Raw genomic sequence first — 24,314 nt, 5'->3', positions numbered from 1 at the left:
GCAAAGCCCCGGCAAAGTCCTGGGTTCAATTCCTAGAGTCGCTAATATTGGCTTCTAATATGTTATTCCACTATAAAAATATTGAATATTTTGTTGAACACCCGTTTTATAAGTTTACCCGTTTATCTTGTACATTTGTTTTCCAGACTACCGAAGTGCGCATGGCCCTGGACGAAGAAAGTGCGAAGCTCTCAGAGATACAGACCTCCCTCTCCAACAAGGGGCTCTCCAAGTCGGACAGAGCGAGACAACTGCAAGCTCTCAACGAGTGCGACGAAAGAAGCCAGGCCTTAACCGCACTTTTGCTTCATTGTTGTTCGGCCATGCAAAGTGTCAATAGAGATTCTGTCTCGGAATAGTGCAATTTACAAACTATTCATTCTATGGTGCAACTATTTATTCTTTCAAAGAAGATACTCAAAACTAGTGCAATTTTTTTCTTTTGATCCATCGACGGCTATTCCCGTATTCGGATGTATCACACTCCACTATGATGTCTATGAAGTTCCACTAAGGGCCACTATATCGGTTGTTCTTTATCCTCTCTTGATTGTTATGATGAGGGATCTGCTCACGCTCAGGATCTGCGCACGCGCAATTGGAGCAGTCCGCTCCAGCCTCCGACTTGTCAAGACGCCAAGAATCCAAGGCGCTTATAATAACCTAACACAGCGCCCTTGAGGTTTTTACTAGCGCCGTTTGGCTCAGGGCCGGCTCGTTATTTGTTTTTTGAAGTATCCCACACCAATCAGCATGGTGCTATATGCGAGGATACTAATTTTAAACTACCAGATAAAAACCTGCTGCCGCTGTTTCTTTTTGAAAATAACAGAGGGCCCCACTTCCGTCTATAACAATCCTAAACTGTACAGTCATTAAGATAATAATACTATCAGATAATATCATGAAATTATGACGAACTAGCCGTTGAAAACAAACTGTTCTCGAATCGGAACGTTTAAAATCCCCTTTATACGTAACCAGACTGTCGTAGATGGAATATCATCCTTAATTAGTTAATATCATTGTCATTCCTAATCACTCGATGAATCATCGAAGTCCATACTGATCAAAATATGGAATTTACGTAAATTTCGGTTAAACGAAAGTATGTAATTATTTACGTAAATGTCAAATTTGATATGTCACTACTAGCGCCGCAGCGTCTAAAAAAGGAACTAGTTAGGATTAAGTGATTTGAGCGAGGATTCACGTACTTAGCTAGCATAAAGATAAACTGATACATCGGTCCTAAAACTCATGTATTATGTTAAAACGTGCGGCTTCATGGTATAGATTGGCCATCGTTGTAAAGACATAAAGACAAACTGATACCACGGTCCTAAAACACATGTATTATGTTAAAACGTGCGGCTTCATGGTTATAGATTGGCCATCGTTGTAAAGACATAAAGACAAATTGATACACCGGTCCTAAAACTCATGTATCATGTTAAAATGTGCAGCTTCATGGTATAGATTGGCCATCGTTTGTAAAGACATAAAGACAAACTGATACACCGGTCCTAAAACTCATGTATTATATTAAAATGTGCAGCTTCATGGTATAGATTGGCCATCGTTGAAAAGACATAAAGACAAACTGATACCACGGTCCTAAAACACATGTATTATGTTAAAACGTGCGGCTTCATGGTATAGATTGGCCATCGTTTGTAAAGACATAAAGACAAATTGATACACCGGTCCTAAAACTCATGTATAATGTTAAAACGTGCAGCTTCATGGTATAGATTGGCCAATGTTGTAAAGACATAAAGACAAACTGATACACCGGTCCTAAAACTCATGTATTATGTTAAAACGTGCAGCTTCATGGTATAGATTGGCCATCGTTGAAAAGACATAAAGACAAACTGATACCACGGTCCTAAAACACATGTATTATGTTAAAACGTGCGGCTTCATGGTATAGATTGGCCATCGTTTGTAAAGACATAAAGACAAATTGATACACCGGTCCTAAAACTCATGTATAATGTTAAAACGTGCAGCTTCATGGTATAGATTGGCCAATGTTGTAAAGACATAAAGACAAACTGATACACCGGTCCTAAAACTCATGTATAATGTTAAAACGTGCAGCTTCATGGTATAGATTGGCCAATGTTGTAAAGACATAAAGACAAACTGATACACTGGTCCTAAAACTCATGGATTATGTTAAAACATGCAGCTTCATGGTATAGATTGGCCATCGTTGTAAAGACATAAAGACAAACTGATAGACCGGTTCTAAAACTCATGTATTATGTTAAAATGTGCAGCTTCATGGTTATAGATTGGCCATCATTGTAAAGACATAAAGACAAATTGATACACCGGTCCTAAAACTCATGGATTATGTTAAAACGTGCAGCTTCATGGTATAGATTGGCCATCGTTGTAATGGTTTTTAATATACATATATTTTATATTTTAACGAGGTTCATTTTATGTGTTCCATTTAGTATTTTATACATTGACGTACATAATCAATTTAATTATCAGATTTACATTTATAGTTAGTGAATTCTGTATATAAAAATAATAATTGCATAAAAATTTTGTTAAGGAGCGATCACATAGTCATTATTATAATTTAAATTAAAATATTTTTTTGTTTATTGAATATTATGTAAACTGACCGGTAAACAGCCTAAACAGAAAATGGTGTTCTGTCAAAAAATAGTTTTATTCAAATTTCAATACGTAATTAGATATTTTGTATAGCACCGTTTTGGTGAAAATCAACTGAAGAGCGCTGTATGTACATACTTGATATTATTTATATGAATTTGTATATTTTATAGTTTTTTTTTTTTTAAATATTAGCAGTTTTAAACTAGACCCATATTCACATTATTTGATGGTTTTTAAATCAATAAGTTTTACATTTATTTCTATAGCTTTACCCCACCACGCATTGCTGTAGCTCAGTCTGTCTATGCAGATATAGAAACAGTAGCGCGCGTTGCTTTTACATCTAACAAATGGCGCTGTTTTTTTTTAAAAAAGCATGTTTTTACCTGTTATAGGTGACATTTATGTAATATAGGTAAATGTAACGCTGTGTCAAAATTTCATAGCAAACGTTGAAGAACTTTCGGAGATTTAGGATTTTGAACAATCGAACATTTACATTTTTATTTATATAGATTATTTATAGAATTTTATACTTTATTGAAAAGTCTTAATGCCAAATAAGGGACTGGCGTTAGAATTTAAATTGACAGTATTACGTTTATTTTAATATTCCATTTTATTATCTGTGGCATTACGTCATTCAATAATGATTAAGTTACACATGGTGTCCGGAAACTAGTGGTACAAGTAGATAACTGGTGAATCTACATCAAATTTGGAGTCGATGATGTGATATATATTTTTTTTTATTTGAGATCTCGTTTTCTGGTATTTTTAGGTTAAATTTCCCTGAAAAATTTGTCTTATAATAATTTTTTTTACCATTTTTTTTTAATTTGTCGAAGCCTAGACCCGGGTTCAAAGGCTTTTTTAACTTTAAATTTCGAAAAAATATGGAAAAAAGTTTTAAAATTAAAAATTCAAAATACTCAAATTGAAAAAAAAAAAAAATTTGGTTTGGTTGTGTAATGTAGATGAAGCTATTTCCCGCTTGTACCTCCAGTTTTCGGACACCTTGTATATTATTTTATGTACAGGAATAGCCTAGCACACAAATTAGCTTCGGGAAATTCAAATATTCTATTCTAAGATTGGGTTGTTACAAACTCTCGTTACATTTGAAATTGCCACATTTGATTTCATTACATTTAACATTGACATTCTAACATTGGACATTCACAGTCACGTTTGGCATTGTCACGTTTGACATGGTCACTTTTGACATGGTCACATTTGACATGGTCATATTTGACATTGTCACATTTGACAACGTTACACTATGTTGCTAAATTTGACGTTGTCACAATGCATAATGTCTAATCAAATTTGAATTCTATAAATTTAAAGATATATTGAAAACAGTTTATTGTCGTTGAAAATTGTATATTCGTATATAGGTCCTTTGAAAAATAACAATTTTGAGTCAAGAACTCCCTACAGACAAAGAAGTTATTATATTGTCCAACTTCCACTATTCTAAATGTTCTAGGCAATTCCTTATTTATTTGTATTTAAGCGTAGATAGTAAATTAAATATGTACTCCTTTGGGGTAGTGATATTAGTCTTGGGTCGATCGTGAAATGTCGGCTCATACTGTATGGTATATGGTCTCGTGACCCACTCTCGTAACCTACTCTCATGACTCGGGTGCCGGAGTGGCGAGACTAGCGCACATGGATGGTCAGCAACCTGGTCTAGCGACCCGCCTTCGTGACCCAGGTGCTGGTTGCCCGTGTGGCGAGGCGAACGCCCATAGAATGTCAGCACTAGGGTGCCGGCTGACAGTGTGGCGTGGCGAGCGACCATAGAAGATGCATTAGTAATTATACCTACACCAAATTAAAGTGAAAGTGACGGGTAATCGGGTTTCAGGTTTCGGACTGTGTATGACCTGGTATAGCAGCGGGCGGCGCACACGTAAGACCCACGGTCAGCGGGTTTTCGCGACCCGCTCAACGCTAGTGGGTTGTGAGTGACCGTGTCGTGTAAAACGATAGATTGACACAGCTTCAAGTGATGTTAAATTACCCATGAAATTAAATTATAAGCCTAAAACCGTACCTATAGATATTTTTAACATGTTTGCTATCTAAATGTACGGATTTACCTACAAATGACCATTTTGGCACTAATCATGTTTTGAGCTAAGTCCACAAACATTATGTTATATTAAATGGCGGCTATTGTTAAATAAATATGGCGCCATTGATTGGTATATCTTTCATAACAAGTAAATTGTCTTGTATTGATTTATTTTTGGGGTATTATGCCGTGTTTCCCTACCTCCTTCTTTAGCCAACGTTTCCGACAGCATTACAGTATCCATCATCAGAACAGATGTATGACTGTATAATACATATCAAGGATCCAATATTTGCAATGTATGATTATTTATTTTTTTAGATTCATCAATATATTCTTAAATTTTTTTATTATTTTGTATTTTAACATTATTATTTAGTGTTTTAAAAAATCTTTTGGTTCATGAAAGATATACGTTTTTTAAAAAAAAAATATGACTTAAGAAGTTTTGGCTTGATATTTAAAATATCTATTAATTATAATAACTATTTAATATGTGATAATAATAATTCATTTAATTTGTGACAAAGATTTTTTATTTTTTTTAAAATATTTATTTTTGTTTCAGAAAAATCATTTTAGTCCTTATGTCATAAGTTGATTTACAAATTTTGTTCAGTCAATGGTATCAACGTTTTTATAAGACAAAATGGCGTTAAATGTACATAGGACTAATGACTTACGACTTGTAACGAAAAAAAAAGCGTAAGACGTAAGTGCTGAAACTAAACTTATAATAAACGGTTTTTGTCAATTTATTTTGAAATTCCTCCAAAGAACTAATATTGGTAGTTAATTAATGTACTAACTCGCTAGCTTGGTTGAGTTTCTATCGACTTCCGAGAGAGTGGTAGTAGATCTTTCTTAGAATTTTTGCATTTATTTAAAAAAAAAATTGTTTTTATTCGTGCCGTTTGATATTGGTGTCGTTGTCATGCCGAAATATGATTATAATGATTTTTTTTCAATTTATAAAACCTACAAACACGGGATAAACAATGAAATACAGGGTTTTCCAATAAGAGGTGTTATTTTGATATTCAATAGTAAAAGATCAATGGTTTCGTTGCTTGTGTAGCACGTAGCGCCGTCTTGTTGAAAGTAAAAGTTGTCCAGATCAATACTATCCAATTCCGGCCACAAAAAATCATTAATCATCTCTCGATAGTGCAATCCATTCTCCGTAACTGTTGCTCCAGCCTCATTTTCGAAAAAGTAAGGTCCAATGACTCCGCCGGACGATAAACCGCACCAAACAGTCACACGTTGAGGATAGAGAGGCTTTTCAACAATAACTCTTGGGTTTTCCGAGCCCCAGATGCGACAATTTTGCTTGTTGACGAAGCCACCGAGGTGGAAATGGGCCTCATCACTCAAGATGATTTGCATTTGATTCACTCAAGTGAATTTTAATAATTTCAATGCGTTGTTGAAGCGTGTATCGTTCCATTTATATTAATGGCGTAGTTTCTACTTGTCAAATGTCAAAAAATGAGAGCTTCAAAAGTAACATCTACCGAAATAGCGGGCTATTCAAAATGACACCTCTTATTGGAAAACCCTGTATATGTGGATTTGTTGGCTTTAAATTGCAGGAAGCAGTTTATACGTTTCAATTGACATATTGGGAAGTACGATCTTTTTAATGGACAATTTCAAAATCGAACATCTTCCATCTCTAGTCATTTTTTTGTAAATACGCCATCGTTCCAGTAGTTAAGTCATTAACGCCCAACTTAACACTCTTATCCCGCCTATGAAAGATATAATATGTCATACAACTGGAATTAATGTACTCATTTTTGTAGCGTGCTAACCACTGATTATTTAGAAATCTGTGATACGTAATGTTGTCAATGGTGTAGAGAAAAATTATTTATCATTGGGAAGTTTACATAATTTATTTATTATATGTTTTGTTTTATGTGCGGAATGCATGCTACCGTAATCTACGTGACTGGTACGAGTGTAGTTCCGAACTGTAATTATTAGCTTGTGGGGTGAAAGATAAGCTCTTGATAGCCCGTGAACTACCTGATCATTTTGACCCGATCACGCACCACGGATGATCGATCGGGTCCTTTATCAAAACACATTTGATTATTTGATCTTTGTCAGCTATGTCAATCTGGGTGTGACGAGTGACCATCGATGTATAAATTTTGTAGACCGTGCGTCTCGATTCGCGTTCTCGCGACAGAGAAATATAATAAACTTCGTGGTATATATACTTCTATGGTATACGGCAACGGCGTATCGATCTACCTATGGTATTTTTTCAATATGTGATCAATGATCAAGTACTTTTAATGAAATCTCTTTGCCAGTGGGTCGTGATCAATCTGGGTTGTTTAAATAATCAATCGACCCAGGACTAGAAGGTACCAAATAATAATATACGTAAGATTATGTTTTGCAATGTCCTTATGATATACATATATTACATATTAAGGAAAATTTTTTTAATTGTTAATTAAGTTAAATTGTTTTTTAGCCAATCAATCTTAGGAAAGTGCATAAATATCAGGGGTAGTAAGTCAGTGGTGATAATGGTTTCTGTTCAAATTTACAAGAAGGCATTTCTATTTAAAGGTGTGTGTATATTATATTACACTATTTGAAGGTGTGTGTGTATTATATGACACTATTTGAAGATGTGTGTACATTATATGACACTAATTGAAGGTGTGTGTACATTATATGACACTATTTGAAGGTGTGTGTATATTATATGACACTATTTTAAGGTGTGTGTACATTATATGACACTAATTGAAGGTATGTGTGTATTATATGACACTATTTGAAGATGTGTGTGCATTATATGACACTAATTGAAGGTGTGTGTATATTATATGACACTATTTGAAGATGTGTGTACATTATATGACACTAATTGAAGGTGTGTGTATGTTATATGACACTATTTTAAGGTGTGTGTATATTTTATAATACTATTTGAAGGTGTTAGTATATTATATGATACTATTTGAAAGTGTGTGTGTATATTATATGACACTATTTGAGGGTGTGTGTATATTATATGACACTATATGAAGGTGTGTTTATATTGTATGACACTATTTGAAGGTGTGTGTATATTATATGACATTAAATTTATTTGAGATTTTAAATGAATTAAAAAAAACTTTCTTCTTTTCTAAAGCTAATTGAGTATAATTAATATTGTTACATAATATTATACACAGAATCCGGAAACTTGTAGTACGTCGGAAAATGGGTGAATCTACGTCACATTAGAGCTTTTGTTTCGAGTAAGTCCTAAGTTGAAATTTTAAAAATCAAATTTGATAAAAATTGGTCAGTAGGGAGTTGATATCTGCTGCTTTATGTGTTTTAACCCCTTAGGCCTCTGGCATATTGACCGTCATACTTCGTCAAGACGCTGTCAGATAGTCGGAGAATTTGTGTGTATTTCCGCTTTGCAATAAAATCTAAACAAATGGAATATTTCTGAACGAATCCGAAAACTAAAAATTGTTTTTGAAAGTTGATAAAATATGATTTTAAATTTTATTATTAGAAATAAACAAATAATTTTTTAAACATTACAATTTTGAAACATAAAAAGGTTTCACAAATGGCTCAAATTTAGTTTTTTCGTCTAAAAATGGAACTAAAAAAAAACACATTTTACTAGACATGTATTTATTATAAACATTTTTGTCACCTCGATTTTTTGTCATTTCATGTAAAAATAAAAATTAAATAATTCACAAAATTTCATAATTGTTTCTCAAATTGTAGCCGAAACTTTTGGCTTAATAGAGGTATACATTTTAATTTTTCTATGGTCAACTTCTGGATTTGAATGTGAAGTGTAGTATTTTGCCTTTCTAACACTGTTTAGTTCATATTTCTCACTACAACGTATTGAAATATGTTAAAGTGTGTACGTATAACCTGGTATTGAAATAGGTCGAAGCCTTCGTCGAAGTCGTATAATCTTTAAAGTATTGAAATACGTCAAAGTGTGTACGTATAACCTTTAAGGTATTAAAATACGTCGAACTGTGTACGTATAACCTTTAAGGTATTAAAATACGTCGAACCGTGTACGTATAACCTTTGAGGTATTAAAATACGTCGAACTGTGTACGTATAACCTTGGTATTGAAATACGTCGAACCGTGTATGTATAACCTTTAAGGTATTAAAATACGTCGAACCGTGTACGTATAACCTTTAAGGTATTAAAATACGTCGAACTGTGTACGTATAACCTTGGTATTGAAATACATCCAACCGTGTATGTATAACCTTTAAGGTATTGAAATACGTCGAACCGTGTATGTATAATCTTTAAGGTATTGAAATACGTCGAACTGTGTATGTATAATCTTTAAGGTATTGAAATACGTCGAACCGTGTATGTATAACCTTGAAGGTATTGAAATACGTCGAACTGTGTATGTATAATCTTTAAGGTATTGAAATACGTCGAACCGTGTATGTATAACCTTGAAGGTATTGAAATACGTCGAACTGTGTATGTATAATCTTTAAGGTATTGAAAGAAATAAAAAATGTTTTTTGGGTTCTCTTTTTGGTGTAGATTCACCAGTTTCCCGCTTGTACTACTAGTTTCCAGACACCGTGTATAATGAATGCCAAGCAATGTTTACTATCCATGATTGGGATATGCGTACTAATAAACATAATAAAATCGTTAGTTATCTTAATGTTGAACGTAAATAATTTTACGCCTAGAAAAAGTTGATGTTTTTAATGTATCAATAAATATTAGTTAGGGATATCTATTTTTACTACTCAAATGTTAACTAACCTAACCTAATTTATTAAACACCCAAGCCCAGTATCGTGCCTAGTTTTTGATAGGTAATTATTTAGGTGCCTACCTCGCCACTTTGCACCAAAATTCAAGCATTTTTTAATTTGAAAATGAAACACCGATACCATTAGACCGTGACTGAAATTGCCAGCAGTGCATTTCACCTAGTGTGTAATATTAAATTTATTAATGGGGGTTACTTACTGCAATACATTCTCTAATAAGTAATATTTGTAAAGATTGGTCAAATAATACTGCTACGTCAGCGTTCGCAAAATAATCTCGAGAGTAAAGGACACACAATTCATTGTTGAAAATATAACGAAACTGTTTAAATTCACCGCGCACGAGTGCCAATGTGTGAATGTTGTAGCACTAACATTGTAAATTAGTATTCCCGAATGAATACGGACGCATTGGATTACGTGTGATCAAAGTGGTGCAAAATTAACTTGCCGTAATAATTCACAGGATGAGTTATATATCCTTACTGCTCTAGCGTAATCTGTCTAGCTCATGATTCGGCTAAGTCGATTGTCTGGATACCGCCTGATGCTGGCTCAGTGGTATGGTAAAATATGGCTTAGTGCATATCAAAATATGCACAACCCGTTTGCTCTTCAGTCTGTCTCTTACAGTCCGACATGGTGGGACTTATGTCTGAAGCATGCTTTCGTATGTCAATGATCGGGGCACAGATGTCGTTGTAAGTTATGTGAAGACTGAAGACAAGCAGGGTTATGCACATACCAAGGAACCACCTCTGTCAGTGACAAAAAAAAAAAAAATATGTATACAGGGTGTATCGGCACGTACCCGACAAACTTTAACCAGCTATTCCTTAGCATATTTGGAGTAAAAAATCTTACGTGCACTTTGCTGTCCGGTAACGTTTTTTTTTAATAAAAAATTTATTATTCATATTTTCACCACATGTCACCACTGTTTTATCCTTTGTCAAAGTTTGAAAACCCATCTGGCAAATATTTTATTCGAATTCCGTTGAATAATGCACGTGTGTACCTATATTGGCGCACTTCTACAATCACAACGAAATGGCACGGCACCATTCGTCGCATTTTTAACTATTATTATTTAGTGTGTGCGAAAGAGCGAAGACGCTTTTTGACATACTTGCTGATAACAGCTGTTGAACACGAAACGCAATGCCAATGACAGTGATGTAGTGTGGAAATTTTAAATTTTTTTGTTTTTAATTGAAAAAAAAATGCTACCGGACAGCAAAGTGCCCATAACATTTTTTACTCCAAATGTGCTAAGGAATAGCTGGTTAAAGTTTGTCGGGTTAGTGCCGATACACCCTGTATATTGAGTCCTAACTGCTATATTGCCGTTAACATTATTTGTGTCATCTTTTTTTCAGTTATTTTTCGAAAAATCTCGATATATTATCATTCTGCGCACGTTTTTCAGACATAATTTTTTTCAAAAACACTTTGACTTCAAAAAAGTCACCGAAGACCTAAATTCACCGAGTCACTGGTTAAAGTAAGTCAAGTACGTGCCTCCCCTTATGTGATACCTGACATTATCAGGAGTATACAATGTTTACCTTTCCTTATCTGTGGTGTGTATTTACTACACATTGCTTCTATAAATATAATAAATTCTGGGTTCAGATTTTAGATATTCCTCCGTTAAACATTAGTGCAGTGAATTAAAAAATAATATTTTACATAGTTTTCAAATTCAATTAAAAATTAGAAATTTTTGTTAAAAATCGGGAACAAACACACCAATACAATCAACCGTGTGACACTGTTACGCAAAGCGTGTGCGAGGAAATGACACGCTATTGATGTCCCGCTTTAGTTTGCTATGCGAGAACGTGAGAAATCCACACGTCCGCAATTGTATTTTGATTTAGACCATCGATATCTACGACCGCATAGTTGTGTGTGTGCTAGCACTGCTAGCCGCCAGTCAGTTGGTCGCGGACCGTCGTTAGATGTGGACCCCTCGCATGTTTTTTTAGCATCTGCCGATGGTTTTTTCATGTTTTCAGCAATTAAATTACAATTATTCAAAAGTGATATAAAATATAACAAAAATTAAGCGATTAGCTATAAATATTTTTATTTTTCCAATATTAAATCGCTTATTTTGAGATGTGTATTGACTACACAGCACCAGAACGCGTGGATATTTTTAGCACAGTAAGGGAAAGGTTAATTAAATTTTGGCGAAGTGATATATCAAGATTTTTTGTTAAAAAACGGCAAAAAGATCATTCAAATAATGTTATTGGCAATAGGGCAGTTGGGACTCTTCTAGGGTGTTAAAAATTGGGTTAAACATCGACACTGACCCCCAGATTCTTACACACCCCCCTACCTTTTTCCTTCCTCTTCTTCATTCCCTTAAAAATACATCTACACAGCATTTCCAAAGATGACATGTGTGGAGTTAATGTATACAGGGTGTATCGGCACGTACCCGACAAACTTTAACCAGCTATTCCTTAGCACATTTGGAGTAAAAAATGTTATGTGCACTTTGCTGTCCGGTAGCATTTTTTTTTCAATTAAAAACATCCAAATGTACTGAGGAATAGCTGGTTAAAGTTTGTCCGGTACTTGCCGATACACCCTGTATATTTTAAAATATATCAAAATTGCTTTGACTGAGGGTTGAACCTTCCTATCCAGGAACTGGAGTCACCAACCTCGCCAAATGTCGATCAGTTAGGACTGAAAATTATTTCGTATATTATCAGCTCGGATGTCATCCGATTTCAGAGAAACACGTATATGTCCGCGTATTTATATGTGATTGCCACCAATTGTTGATAGAATGCATTGTCATCGACAATCTGCCGAGTTTCAGCTTGATCGGATGGGGAGAAGTGGGTTAATTTCCGCTTCCAAGATTTACATTTATTCATTACCTAAAAAAAATGTTAAATTCGAATAGATGTATTTAAAACCTTTACCTAAATTGAAATATGAGATTTATAAAAATCGTTGGTTGCGATTGTTACCTTTTAATTTGTCTGTGTCTTTTCCATTTCATATTTCATTGACAGTTCTTAATATTATCTTTGTTAATTAAATTATAATTACATTCTTGCCTTTTCACCGTGTTTCAAATGTTTGTAAAAATGCACAGTTCTATGCACCGTTGTTTTAAAAATGCACAAAATGTTACCTCGTCAATTATGGCATCTCGCCAAAGCCAAAATCTTTATGTAGTGTGACCTTAATATTTAAGAAAATATGTACATTCATGTGTAAATCATAGATAATAGAAACAAGGGGTGATGTTGCTGTCAACAACATGTGTCGACTGTCACCGAGCTGTGCAGTACATAGTATAAATTAACGACGTTAATAACATCAAATACTGTGGAACAGTCATAATACCTCCAACTTCTGATATTTTTCATGCATCCTGATGGCAGTATGCTACACTAGCGCCGCCTAGCGTCACGAGTTGTGAAGCTTTGTTTACTTTCATACATTATTACACCATGCTGCACTAGCTCCTCTTACAGCTGCCAGCCATTAAAAGTAAATACTGCCAATATTTTACTGAAGTTGGACTTATTATTAAGATACTAGGGTATTTGATATCACTCATTGGGCGCATGGTTTCATACTAATAATGCTTCGTAGCCCATCTCCTTTGTTTCTATTATGTGTACTAAATAGTACTTATCATAATTTTTATAAATTATTTATTAAAGAAAATTTGCATTTTTTTTGTAGTCCCTGGTGTAGCAACCTTTTTTATTAATGTGGTGCTTGTAAAAGCTAAAATACACAATTTTTTAACACTTGCATGGTATTTTACCAACTCTGAGTAAGTGTCGATTAGCGCTATCATCTACTCGCCGAGTAGCGTGTATTAGTTACAAAGTACAATTAAAATGTTTTAAACTATTTCACTTGTTTTTAATTGATTTAAGACGCCCACAGACGAGAGACTTTAGTCGCGGCGACAGTTAGAAACTATTCTAAAATTTATTCCCTCGTGTTGCGTCGCTCGTGTGCATAATGGATTTTTATGCCCACAACTACTGTCGCCGCGAGTAAAGTCTCTCGTCCGTGGGTAACGAAAACATTCCTTGATATTTCACATTGTCTCCATTTGCCAAAGTTTTCTATAAAATAAACACAAATATATAAAGTAGTACACATATGTACATACATACATACACACAACATACATATACCTACATACATGTATCTTCTTCCTCACACATGTAAACAATATATACACCTATATCTGAGTACGAGAAGCAGGTTACCGACACTATAACACTCACTCATCAAGAAATCCCCAAGCACCTTCGTGAAACTGTCATATTTGGCAATTGAATTTATTTCTATTGGTAAATTGTTGAAGATTTTAGGAGCAAGAAAATTAAATTGTGACTGAGCCATTGAGGTTCTTGTTGCTGGAATAGTATAGTTGGATTGGTTGGAATATCTTGTGTTATAGGTTGATTCCAAAATGTTTTTTTTCGTATGTTTGAATTTGTAGTAGGAGGATAGGTGTTTGATGTATAGGGATTTTATATTGAGTACTTTGAAGTCCTTAAATAAGTCCTTCGTTGGGTGAATGTAGTGTACTTTGTAGATTGTCCGCATAATCAATTTTTTAGCTTTAATCAATGTATCTAATATAGTTTTAGAGCATCCTCCCCAGACTACTATACCGTAAGATGTAATTGATTGAGATAGGGAAAAGTATACTGTCTTTAGTGTGTTTTTATTTAGAATATTTCATAATGATCTGAAGATATACGCCAATTTCCGTATACCGTTTGTAACATTGATTACGTGATCTTCCCACATTTTTGGATTATAAGAACAGAATATACCTAGTGAGCTATCGAAAATTATACACAAAGTTTTTAAAACTAAATTCCCAACACTACTATAATTTGTTTCAACAAAGTGCTAGTATAGATTACACTTGTTTCTATAAATGGAGTTAGTAAATATATCAGTAGTACCCCAAACTTGTTACCCAGATCATACATCCTATTGGTTGGTTAGTGTGTCTGAGAGTTGGTTGTGTATGTATTACAGAAGAATGTTACATTTTGACTTGTGTTCTTAGTCGGTACATGGAATTTAATAGTGGCGACGATGGCAGGGCTATCTATGACTGTGTAGGTAACCTTTAAAATTAGATAAATATTACCATTTTGCAGCTAAATCGGTGTTTCTTACCAAATTTTGTGAGTAATTCTCGGTTTAAATGTCTCACCAATGTCACCGGGCAGTCCCAAATATTACTTGGAGCCCATAATGAGTTGTAACATATACACTCTTATTAAAAACAACACTTGGATCAGATAATTACTCTCTGAGATAGTATGAATCCGTCTATGGACACATGTCGAATCCGGTAAGTCGAAAATCGTGGATTCACTTTATGCGCCCGCAGTTCGCGACGTCCGGCCGCATAGAAAATCGAAGCCATAAACCACTTAGTCGAAGCGGTACTGGCACAAACTTTCATCTTTTTTCTTTAAAACGAGACTAGCATGGCGGCGCTGTGTTTATTTTTAGTCGAGTTGTTGAAGTTTTAAATTTCCATAACAGAAACTGTCATTCATTTGGAGGCGATTGCCTCCCCATGCCTGGCATCTATGTAAAAGACAAACAATATAAAAATATAGACGTTTTCACGTCGACACTTAGTGTGCACGTTATAAAACAAACATTGCATTAAGAAATCGTTTATTCCTTTTAACAAGACCAGATCTCCAACTCCGCTATCTTTTGTAGGTATATATACCGTAAATTAGAGTGTATAACTAACTGTATAGGGACTTCGGTCTAAATATGCACAAATCTGGGTGAAACTATTGGCAACAAATGGGAGGAAAAAAAACACAACGCATCAGCGGGAAGAATATCTCGTTTGTCAAGCAATCCGAGTCGGAAATATTTTTGATGTATTGCATATAGTAATTCATTTGATGTTGATAAATTCTGGCCAATAACGTGACGGCTGTGGTTTCGAATGATTTTTGACAGAATCAATTCCTTGTTCGATGATGTTTTGAAAACGAATATCTCGGACTGTGTGATGATTTTTGACAGAATTAATTTGTGTAAGACAATGAATTGAAATATTTCGATGGTCAAAAAGATCGAGAAATTATCGATGAATAATCGATTGTGCCCATCGCTAGTAATTACTCGGAGAGTAATAAAATAAAAATGGAATGTATCATTTCAAAAATTCCAAATAAATGTACAAACGTTTTCTTAAATTTAAATTCGTGAAAACACAGGCAAAATCGTAAAAAAAGAATAATGTTGCTAATAAACAGCAAACAAATCTTTGCCAATAATTAAAAATATTGGTTTTGATGTATATTTTGTATGCTTACCTACCTACCTACATCGAGCGATTAATTCGATTATTACATTTTTTTTATAATGCCCATCATTAGCCTCCGATGCTTACTTTGGTGATTAATTTCTTTAGTTGTCAGTTTTCTATGGATATGTCATTGTTAGGCGTCTGGTGAGTGGTTTATTTATGGGCGTCTGCTTTCTTTCCGAGTAGTAAAATTATCGCTCTGCCTTTCGAACTAATATTTTATACAAACTACAAAATAATTCGGTATTTGTGAATTGAATGACATATGATAATATATTTATATAATAATCACATTTTAGCGACGTTCGATATTTTTGAATTGACCACCGCGCTTCGCCTTGAACGTAAGTAGCTTCTTGCTTTATATTGACTAATACCAATTACCCTATAATATTAAGAATACTTCCAACTTCTGACATTTCCCATGCATTATAATGGCTACATTCTACATCAGCGCCTCCTAGCGGCTTTCAAACATTTTAATGGATTTTATGTGAAATATATTCTTTATTTTTTTACCTTAATAAATTATAGAAATTGAAAATACAATAAAAAGTTAGGTAACCAACATGACCTTACTGCTTTTTTGCTCATACATAAAAAATATTAAAGCTGCTATGAACTTTGTCTTTGATGGTTTGAATGGCAATAAAATTCGTATTTTTTATATTTAAAAATTGATATTAAATCTAATTTAATAATATACCGTATAATTTATTCAATAATCCAAAACACATTTTGCAAAAATATGTTTTTTAAAATCAACGTTGACGATGATTTATAACTTCAACATGAACATGGTATTTGTCGTCTTTAATTATTATTTTTGCAGACTTAATAATAAATTGATAATTTTTACAGCGCCGTTTTCGTAAAAAAACAACTTAATTGTGATTTAATCGATAAGGGTTGAATCTTTTTCCCTTACCATTTTTTATAAAATTTAAAAATACAGTAACGATATCATTAATAAAAAGTTTAAAAAAAGGCCTATATGTGACCTTTGAGGTACACCGCTTGAAGCCGCGTTTGTGTATGTAGCTCTTTAGCCATTCTGGTAATTTAACCATGAAATTTTATTGAGAAGGATTTGTTGGTTTACTTTGTCAAATGCTTTTACAAAGTCCGTATGTCAATTTGGGTTTTATTTTCAAGAGAACATGATTTAAAATGTTTGTATAAAGAGATTTTTTTAAGTACCTGATGTATACATAAATTACCAACATATAACTTGAGGCTATCACAGTAGTGTCATGGACCTTCCCAACCCTGAGAGTGTATCCATCAAGATGGAACCAGGGTCCCAGGAAGAAGGTGCAGGTGAAATGACGTATACGGATGCAGAAATTGACCCCCCGGAAGTAAAGAAGGAATGTTTGCAGTATGTCGAGAGTGTTCAGTCAATTAGTAAGTTGCATTGCATATATCACTTAAGTGTTTTAGATGGATGCAGTCAGGACAACTGCTTGTTTTCTACTTTTCCTTCTGAAATATTGCTTTACAGGAAATTATTTCTAGAAACAGTTAATTCCTTTAGCTATCGAATATTTTAGTTTATTTGTCAGTCTTTTACAGTTTTTTCAAGTTTAAAAGTTTTACATCGTCAGCAAAAATAACACATTAAACATTATTATCAAATTCAGTAACGTTATCACTAATAAAAAATAAAAACATTATAAATATATAATGTTTTTAATATTATATATATAAACATATTGGGCCTAAATGTGACCCTTGGTGTACACCGCTTGTGGATACAATTTTAAATGATAAATTAGAATATTTTATTAAGAGAATTATTTTGGTTAGGCAGCTCTTTATCCATTGCAATACTTACCATCAATGCCAAATTTGCAAAGTTTATTGAAAAAGATTTCATGGTTTACTTAAATCCTTAAATATTGTGTCGACTTAGGTTTTAGTTTCTAATGTTTTATTTATTTTGGTCTGATAGCTTTTTCCATTACATAACAGGACGATTTCACAGCAGTGCCAAGGACTTTCCCAACCCAGAGAGTGTTTCCATCAAGACTGAATCACAGAAAGAAGGCTCCGTCGAAATGGCCTATAAGGTTGTAGAAATCCACATTCCGGATGTAAAGAAGGAATATCTGCAGTATGCTGAGAGAGTTCAGCCTACTAGTAAGTTGCATTGCATATCACAGAAGTGTTTCAGATGGACGCAGTCAGAACAGTTGCTTGTTTTCTATTACCCGTGTTATTGTCCATCGATACTATTGATTTGACCTTTGTAATATTTATTTACTTTACATGACTATCTTCCGACTTCACCATATATTTTATCCCTAAAATAAATCATCTCACGTTCTCTAATTTGAAAAGCCTTATTTAAACCTTTATTTGTGGTTTTTAGTGTCCTAACACAATCCTTATACCTACATATTTTATTTTTAATCACATTTACGCAATTTGAGTTTAAATTTTCTTATAAATTTATTTTCTTGGGAATTTGTATGGATTATCGCATGTAACATGTATTTTGTAATACAATAAATCTATACTATTATAATGATCGCGGGATTGCTTATTCGATTGAAATTACGAAATTAAACGTTCTGCCTGAAAATTCTTAAGAATAGAATGCTTTCACTAAAAACGTTCCAAAAGCGAACATTTTGTTTCAATTTTATAAATGAAAATAATAATATGGTTTTCAGTCTTAATTCCTCTTTCATCGTAGTTCCTTTTCATTTGTATCTTTAACTGTAAATAATTTACTTTGAAATTTCTTACGAAAACTATTTTACTTTGTTTTTTTTCTTCTATTACTGTTTAGGATAGATATTTTAAGCAGATAGAATAACTTTATATATTAAAAAACCTTATTTGATAATGTGGACCTCAATGGGTGCTTTATCGGTGCTGAGCCCCCCATTTTATAATTTAATAAAATTCAGTAAAAAGATAATATGAAATAATGAATGAATGAAAGGTACGGCTGTATATAATGAAGTGTGTATTGTAATACTTTTACAAAATACCAGAGAATTTTTTACTCGTAAGGCTAAGGTACTGTGAGTAGCTTGTCATCAGGAGCTTAGTTAAACAATAAGTATATATACATTGCCCACTCTCCGATACAACGACTTCACATCATGGGAAATCATTACTTGGGTGATGTTGACATATTCAATACCAACTTGGCAAGTTTTGTGGATCATTTAAAACATTTATTTCAATAATACTCCCAAACACATCATTTAAACCTACAAATAGCTGTAATTTTCTGTTTTTGTTTCTTGTGTTTATATGACTTGTTGCATAGCTTTTATCAAATGTAATTTTATTCTTATTTTTTATGTTTCAATGTATCTGTCAAATTAAAATTATACTACCAACCATGTAAAAGCCCTCTGGGCGTTAAATAAATAAATAAAATAAAATAAAAATAAAATATTATATAATCCAACAAATAAAATAAATACTTGTAAAACTGCCACCGGCAGCTGTAATTGTTATTGTAATACTTAGCATGACATCAATATATTGTTTTTTTGTTGTTCCAGGCAGCATTATTGTGCATAATGTACACATCAAGGCAGAACCAGGGCCCCGAGAAGAAGATGTACACATCAAGGCGGAACCAGGACCCAGAGAAGAAGATGGAGGGAGAATTCCTTATACGGAAATATACGTAGACCTTCCAGATGTTAAAAAGGAATGCTTAGAGCAATCTGAAAGTATTACCGAGAGTGCAGGTAAAATGGATTTTTGATTGTCTTTAATTGGTTTTAATTTTTATTATCACTATGGATACCAACTTATTGTGATTTATTCGCCATCTTTTTCAGACTCAATAACGGACATGAAGACGCACCCTGGCAAAAAACCTTATTCATGTTCCTATTGTAACAATTCTTACTTACACAAGTCAGCGTTATCAGATCACTTGCGCACCCATACTGGGGAAAAACCATTTTCATGTTCTCACTGCGGTAATTCATATTCTCGAAAAGGAAATTTAAAAATTCACATGCTTATCCACTCTGGAGAAAAACCTTTTTCATGTTCCTGCTGCAGCTATACATGTTCTCTAAAAGGAACTTTAAAACTTCACATGCTTATCCATACTGGAGAAAAACCTTTTTCATGTTCCTACTGTAGCTATTTATCTTCTAGAAAGGGAACTCTTAATCGTCACATGCTTACCCACACAGGAGAAAAACGTTATTCATGTTCTGAATGCGGCTATTCATGTTCTGAAAAGAGTAATTTGAAACATCATATTCCTACCCATACTGGGGAAAAACCTTTTTCATGTACCGACTGCAATTATACATGTGCTCGGAAGGGAACTTTAAAACGTCACATGCTTACCCACACTAGAGAAAAACCATATTCATGCTCCGACTGTAACTATTCATGTTCTCAAAAGCGAACTTTAAAACTTCACATACTTTCCCATACTGGCGAAAAACCTTATTCGTGTTCCTACTGTAGCTATATATGTATTGAAAAGCTTAAATTAAAACGTCACATGCTTGCCCACGCTGCTGAAAAACCTTATTCTTGCTCCTACTGTAGCTATTTATGTTTTGAAAAGCAAAGTTTAAAACGTCACATGTTTACCCATACTGGAGAAAAACCTTTTTCGTGTTCTGTCTGCAACTATTCATGTTCCCGAAAGGGATCTTTAAATCGGCACATGCTTATCCATACTGGAGAAAAACCCCATTCATGTTCTGACTGCAACTATTCATTTTCTCGAAAGGGAAGCTTAAAAAATCACAAACTTATCCATACTGGAGAAAAACCTTATTCATGTTCTACCTGCAACTATTCATTTTCTAGAAGGTACAGCTTAAAAAATCACATGCTTACCCATACTGGAGAAAAGCCTTATTCATGTTCTGACTGCAACTATTCATTTTCTAAAAAGTACAGTTTAAAAAGTCACATGCTCACCCATACTGGAGAAAAACCTTATTCATGTTCCGATTGCACTTGTTCATTTTCTCGGAAGGGTAGATTGACAAATCACATTCTAACTCACTGTAAAAAACAACCATTCGTGGGATGCGATTAAAAGGTTTGGCTTTAGTCTAATAACGTCCTTCCCCCAGAAATAAAACAAATTACAATTTTATAGAGTAACAGCCAAAGAATTAAATCTGGTATTAAAATCGACGTAAGAGAATCAACTATTTAAATGAATCCCTTAGTAACAACTAATTAAATGAATACCTCCTCAAGGGGTCCTAAGCGCAGGACCCCTTGAGGAGAACTAAGAAAGAAAAATCATTAATACAATAAGATATATTGTAAATTTACCAATAATTGTAGTTAAACACCCTTTGAAAATACTTTTTGTATCTTCACAGATTTAATTAAATATTCGATTGTTAAAAATATATTATGCATTATAATTTTATTTCTGGTTCTCTGGAAGTACTTTTATGAATATTCTTTGCTTATTATTTTTGAAAAAATGAAACTTATTGAATTTAACTTGGACACAATTTTTTGTTTGTAATTGTGTCTTCAAAACTATATTTTTGAGTGAACAAGAAAAAATGTATTTATGAATAAATAAAGTTCTTTTACTAAATCGCGTTTTATTTCGATTCCCCATATTTATGCATGTACAAAAACCAACAAAATCTTGTGAATTTAAATCATCCATGTAGACGTTTATACGATGTATTTTATATCATGTAAATACCCCGTGGATAGCATGGATAATTGTATGTAAGAATTGAAAGAGCTGGGATTGGGCGCGAAATTGAGTAATCTGAAAATATGTTCCCTGTTGTATGATAAACAGTCTGAAAGATCTACAGTCTCTCGTGTCTAGGATGAACGAAGTATGTATGAAGAATGAGTTAATGATGAATGTAAGTAGGTCTAAAGTCATGGTGTTTGTTTTCGTACTCAGTGTGCAATATAGTTGTGAATGATGAATACTTAGAGAGGATGAGTTTGTGTATTCGGGAAGTATGTTTACGAGATATGTGAAGGCCAATAGTGAAGGAACTATCTAAGACACATGTCTTTATACGGCTGTTCGTGTTGGAATCATTTCCAAGTTCGCCGCAATAGTTAGTGGGGGCTGCGTGTCGTTTGGGTGGCAAGCTGATAACTCTTGCCAGACGCCAAAAAATGATTTACGCGAGAGAAGTTCCTATAAGATATTAAGGAAAGGGTTAATGCAGGAAACTTCATTAATGGAAGACTGAACGCGGTCGGCGCCAACCATTTTTTTCCAAAGAATCGAAGCTAGCCGTCCACAATGGAGTGCTGGTACCTACTCTGATGAATAGCAGTGAGGCTGAGGAAGGACGAAAGCAGACTTAATGCTGTATAAATGAGACCTCTGAGGCGTATATGTGGTAAAACCATGAATGATCGCGTGAAAAATGTGGAGATTGGGAAAATAATGCAAGCGTAATGAGTAAGGTTGAAAAAGGGCGGTAAGATTTTTTGGGCACGTAGAGCGAATGAACAAAGGAAGGAGTGTAAGAAGAATATATGACATGAATGTGAATGGAATGTAGAATAATGATAGTGGACGCCCGAGGAAGACATCACACGATCAAGCGAACCAGATACTTGAGTCGGGCTATGTCAAAAGTGGCAATAACAAAAGTTAGACGATGTATGAATGTGAATGAGGCCAGAAGTGTTTTCCAAGAGTGAGTTGTTTGGCATAATGTACCTTCTGCCTACCCTGCGGAGAGATAGTGTGATGGTTAGTTAGTTAAAGTCCCCGTTAATTACAGGAAAATGGTTACTTTCATTTTTTTTTTTTTTTTTTTAATTTTTTTTAATTTTTTTTTTTTTATATATACAATAATATTATTATTGGGTTTATAAAAACAGTTTATTTTTAAACAAGTTCTGCTGTGTAATTATTATTACGCGTGACAGCTGTTTCGCCCTCTAAAGGCATTATCAAACTGTCAACTGTCAACTGGTTACTTTCAGCCAGAATGAATATTCAGGAGAATCTAATAACAGAGGGGCAATTCAAAAAAATTTCTTCCAAGTCGGTGCGGCATTCCATAAAAAGAAAATACCGCTTTTAAACACTTTTATGTGAATACCGCAAATCAGTCACAATCATAAATGAACCACGACTCAAATGTCTGGGGCCCAAGAAGTTGAAATAAAAAACTTGCCGGAATAGTCGGGTGCTTACCTGCATCGTTATTATTTTCTTTGATTAACTTTTGTCTATGGATATGAAAATTTTCGGTGTCTCCTTTGCTTTGCAGCCGCGCAGTGATTGTTGTCCCGCCTTTATAATACAATTAACTACACAATAATAACTGGGTTTAATTTATACTATATGAAATTATTTCAACAACCATCACATGTTTATAATTCATTCGTTCTACCTCTACCTCTCTAATTCTACCTCTGACGTGTCTTTATTACTTTCGATTTCAACTGACCGCCTCGCCTCGCCTTGTAAGTAAGTAGTTTCTTGCTATATATTGACTAAATAAGACATAAGCTCCTTAATTTGTGCTTGTTTATTGTAAGAATATATTGATTTTTAATTTATATTGAGTTTTTTTTTTCAGATCACTTGATTGATCAGTTTTAATAGCATTTGCGATATAACACATTGAGCTACCCAACACTAACCAGGTTAACACGTGGTACATGAGAATACATGAGTTTGTTCATTTTGATTTACGGCCGCTTTCACACATTAAAACCAAGCGATTAGTTCTTTTTTTTTTATTTTGGCGCGCAGTTAACCCGATTCCATTTAGTAAATTTCATTATTACCACATCTTTTGTCCTGACTAAATGGCTAAATGACTAAATGTCAATAAAAGACGTCTACGCGTGTGTTTTATTTTTCGACCATAAATTCATTAACCAATATTGCTTATTGTATGTATACATTTAAAATATTTAATAAATATTTCATATTTATGGGGCAATTGGTTCGACCCACTTAAAACTACACCAGCGTCAAATTAATAGTTTTGAGCCGTGTGACTTAATACACTAGAATGACTGACTTTTACTAGACGTGTATCGCTTAATGATAATTTCTGCGATTTCAATGATACATAATACGGGGTTATGGAAAAAAGGTGCCCTGTTTTGAAAATTAATAAACTAACTTATTAAATTTATACACCAAAATTCGCAGAAACCTTAATTTTTTTACATTACTTCGGCAATTTCGATATGAGTTCCCTATGTTTTACGGCAAACATCTGAGCAATCTTTGACTGCCCTCCAGGTACACTGAATCATATCAGGGGTTACAATTGATGTGCGGATTCTCTCTCATTGAGTCGTTGGGTTTTGTTTTAAATTTAAAATGTGCTTTTTAAGTCATTTTGTTTCATGATTGATTTATTTTCAGCTGATATCAATTACCATCACATAACAGGACTCTATCACAGCAGTGCCATGGATCTT

The 24,314-nt window shown here is 33.8% G+C and overlaps 2 protein-coding genes across 2 annotated transcripts in view; both read left to right on the top strand.

The window, feature by feature from the left end:
• The window catches only part of LOC149415032 (PDZ domain-containing protein 8-like), a 44,009-nt gene extending 42,506 nt beyond the window's left edge, over positions 1–1,503 (top strand). Inside the window, exon 14 of the mRNA XM_089642979.1 lies at positions 147–1,503. Within this exon, the coding sequence (XP_089499105.1) occupies positions 147–359 (213 nt within the window). The 3' untranslated portion in view covers positions 360–1,503. The remainder of the gene's footprint in view (positions 1–146) is intronic.
• A 14,575-nt stretch (positions 1,504–16,078) lies between these two features.
• On the top strand, positions 16,079–21,242 carry LOC149415031 (uncharacterized). Its single transcript, XM_089643255.1, has 4 exons — positions 16,079–16,252; positions 17,155–17,315; positions 17,883–18,050; positions 19,436–21,242. Exons 2-4 carry the CDS (start codon positions 17,162–17,164, stop codon positions 19,642–19,644), a joined length of 531 nt encoding a protein of 176 aa, XP_089499381.1. The 5' UTR covers positions 16,079–16,252; positions 17,155–17,161; the 3' UTR covers positions 19,645–21,242.
• Positions 21,243–24,314: the final 3,072 nt, after the last annotated feature.

The sequence above is a fragment of the Hesperophylax consimilis genome, chromosome 19 (genome assembly GCF_061612785.1).
Source record: "Hesperophylax consimilis isolate HC1 chromosome 19, BYU_Hcon_1.0, whole genome shotgun sequence".
Taxonomy (NCBI): Eukaryota; Metazoa; Arthropoda; class Insecta; order Trichoptera; family Limnephilidae; genus Hesperophylax; species Hesperophylax consimilis.
The sequence above is the reverse complement of the archived record's forward strand: the minus strand, read 5'-3'. Positions and strand labels throughout refer to the sequence as shown.

Coding starts and splice junctions, on each gene's coding strand:
- LOC149415031 (XM_089643255.1), top strand. CDS start 17,162: ATGGACCTTCCCAACCCTGAGAGTGTATCCATCAAGATGGAACCAGGG. Junction 17,316..17,882: donor CGAGAGTGTTCAGTCAATTA/GTAAGTTGCATT, acceptor ATTACATAACAG/GACGATTTCACAGCAGTGCC. Junction 18,051..19,435: donor TGAGAGAGTTCAGCCTACTA/GTAAGTTGCATT, acceptor TTGTTGTTCCAG/GCAGCATTATTGTGCATAAT.